Source organism: Halyomorpha halys, unplaced genomic scaffold (genome assembly GCF_000696795.3).
Source record: "Halyomorpha halys isolate HHAL.00 unplaced genomic scaffold, Hhal_1.1 Scaffold1.1, whole genome shotgun sequence".
In the NCBI taxonomy this organism is placed as follows: Eukaryota; Metazoa; Arthropoda; class Insecta; order Hemiptera; family Pentatomidae; genus Halyomorpha; species Halyomorpha halys.
The window spans coordinates 2,924,952-2,926,943 of record NW_027115366.1 but is presented as its reverse complement, the minus strand read 5'-3'; the positions used below and the strand labels follow the sequence as shown (position 1 = coordinate 2,926,943).

General features: G+C 33.2%; 1 protein-coding gene across 1 annotated transcript in view; it reads right to left on the bottom strand.

Annotated features, from left to right (window-relative positions):
* LOC106683622 (uncharacterized) overlaps nucleotides 1-780 on the bottom strand; it is a 51,961-nt gene extending 51,181 nt beyond the window's left edge. The window contains exon 1 of the mRNA XM_014425596.3: nucleotides 691-780. Within this exon, the coding sequence (XP_014281082.1) occupies nucleotides 691-712 (22 nt within the window). The 5' untranslated portion in view covers nucleotides 713-780. The remainder of the gene's footprint in view (nucleotides 1-690) is intronic.
* Between the last annotated feature and the right edge of the window lie 1,212 nt (nucleotides 781-1,992).

The window sequence follows — 1,992 nt, the reverse complement described above, 5'->3', positions numbered from 1 at the left end:
CCTTCGTAAAATCCTCAATGCTCCTTATTTTGTTACTAATAAAACCATCCATAAAGACCTAAATGTTCCTTATGTAACCGATCTAGCCCGAACCCGATATAATTGCTTCCATAATAAACTCCCTAACCACCCAAACCCACTCGTTTCTAACCTTGCTTCCTCTTCCATTCCTGGCAATCCTCCGAGGCGGCTGAAAAGAAGATGGCCTCGTGACCTTTTATTGTAAACTGTTTTTAGAGTTCTACTACTGGGTAATTTTTCTACATCCTGTATCATATCATATGTCATTATGATCAAATTTACTGGTTGTATTTTTTTATACAGTTGTAAATATCAACAAATAAATAAAATAAATAAATTTATGTTTACATAATAGTTTCACGACTATTTGAGTTTTTATTTGACCATATTTCTTTTAATTTTTATTTTTAAAAGTGCTTCTGTCTGATAATCTGATAAAGCATAAAATCTTATAACATATGATTCAATTAAATATTTGAACAAAATATAGGTATTTACTAACGATTTTACCAAATGCTATATTACAGGTTAGTTATAATTCCAGATGATTTAGGTTAAAATTATTTAAAACCCTAATTGCTACTATTAATGATAGTGTCCTGCTAAAATAATTAACTTGGCTAGAACAGTAAAAAAAAAAAAAAGGATATAATAAAAAAAGAAACTTACCTTTTGTCAAAGCAGGACCCATCACTGATGATTGATTTTGATATTAAAATTTAAATTAAAATATTTACTAAATACGAAATACTACAGCTGATATTAACAATATTTTTATTTTCAGTGAGCATTTAAATATTTTCCTTGTCAATAATTGCCTCTTAATAGCAGTCAGTGTATTATTAATACACCAGATTGTTGATGCACATGAGGCATTAAAATTTTCTCAAGTTGTATTTTCAGCGAAATTTGAGGTTGATTTTGGTATTTTTTTTACTCTACATCACTTGACGGAATTTCAGTTCACCTCACGAACGAGACAAAATGTTTATTTCATAAAGGTTAGCTTACAATCTGGGCTACCGGCTGGGCTATTTGAAGAATAGAAAATGAAAAAAGGTTTCTGATTTTCTTAATTTCCTATACTCCATTTATTTCTTCTTGTTCCTTGTTCTTCCTATTTGGAATATTCTTTTTACATAGCCCCAGTCTTAATTTAAATAAATTTTGAACTCATCTGCATATATCTTTCTTACCCAATGTATCTTGTTTACTACTCACATTTATATGTATATAAGGCGGTAAAGCGCGTAGCTACTAACTCTAAGGATCCCAAAGAGCTTCATCGTTTCGGTTGAGGTCAAAGAAAACTCCAATACTGATTAAATTATTATATTGAGCCATTGTTTCAATTTTAATCAATTAATTTTCACTACTTTTGATCGAGTCTGGCACCCAGGACTGCTATACAAGATCCGTAAATTCCTACCCCATACATACTTCCTCATTATCCGTTCTTATCTCTCCGACAGATTATTTCAAGTAAATTACAACGGCGCTTATTCATCCCTTTTCCGTCAGTCTGTTGGTGTACCTCAGGGTAGTATCCTTGGTCCTATCCTTTATACAGTTTTCACAGCTGACATCCCAACCCATCATAACACAATCCTCACCACGTATGCCGATGACACATGTCTATTGTCAGTGAACAATGATCCTTATATTGTATCCCAAACCCTCCAATCCCACATCACCACCCTTGAAGAATGTTACTTAGGACTACATCTCGACAAACGACTGACATGGAATCCTCATACAGGACTAAAAAGACAAGAAACTGCTCGTCGATTCCGACTATTGTAACATTTACTAGAGAAACTGTCTAAATTGCCAATCCATTCCAAAAGACTGATCTACATGACTATTATAAGGCTTATCTGGACATACGGAGTTGAGCTTTGGGGCTCCACTAAACCATCAAATTCCTCCAGAATCCAATCCTTACCGTCCAAAATCCTTCGTAAAATCCTT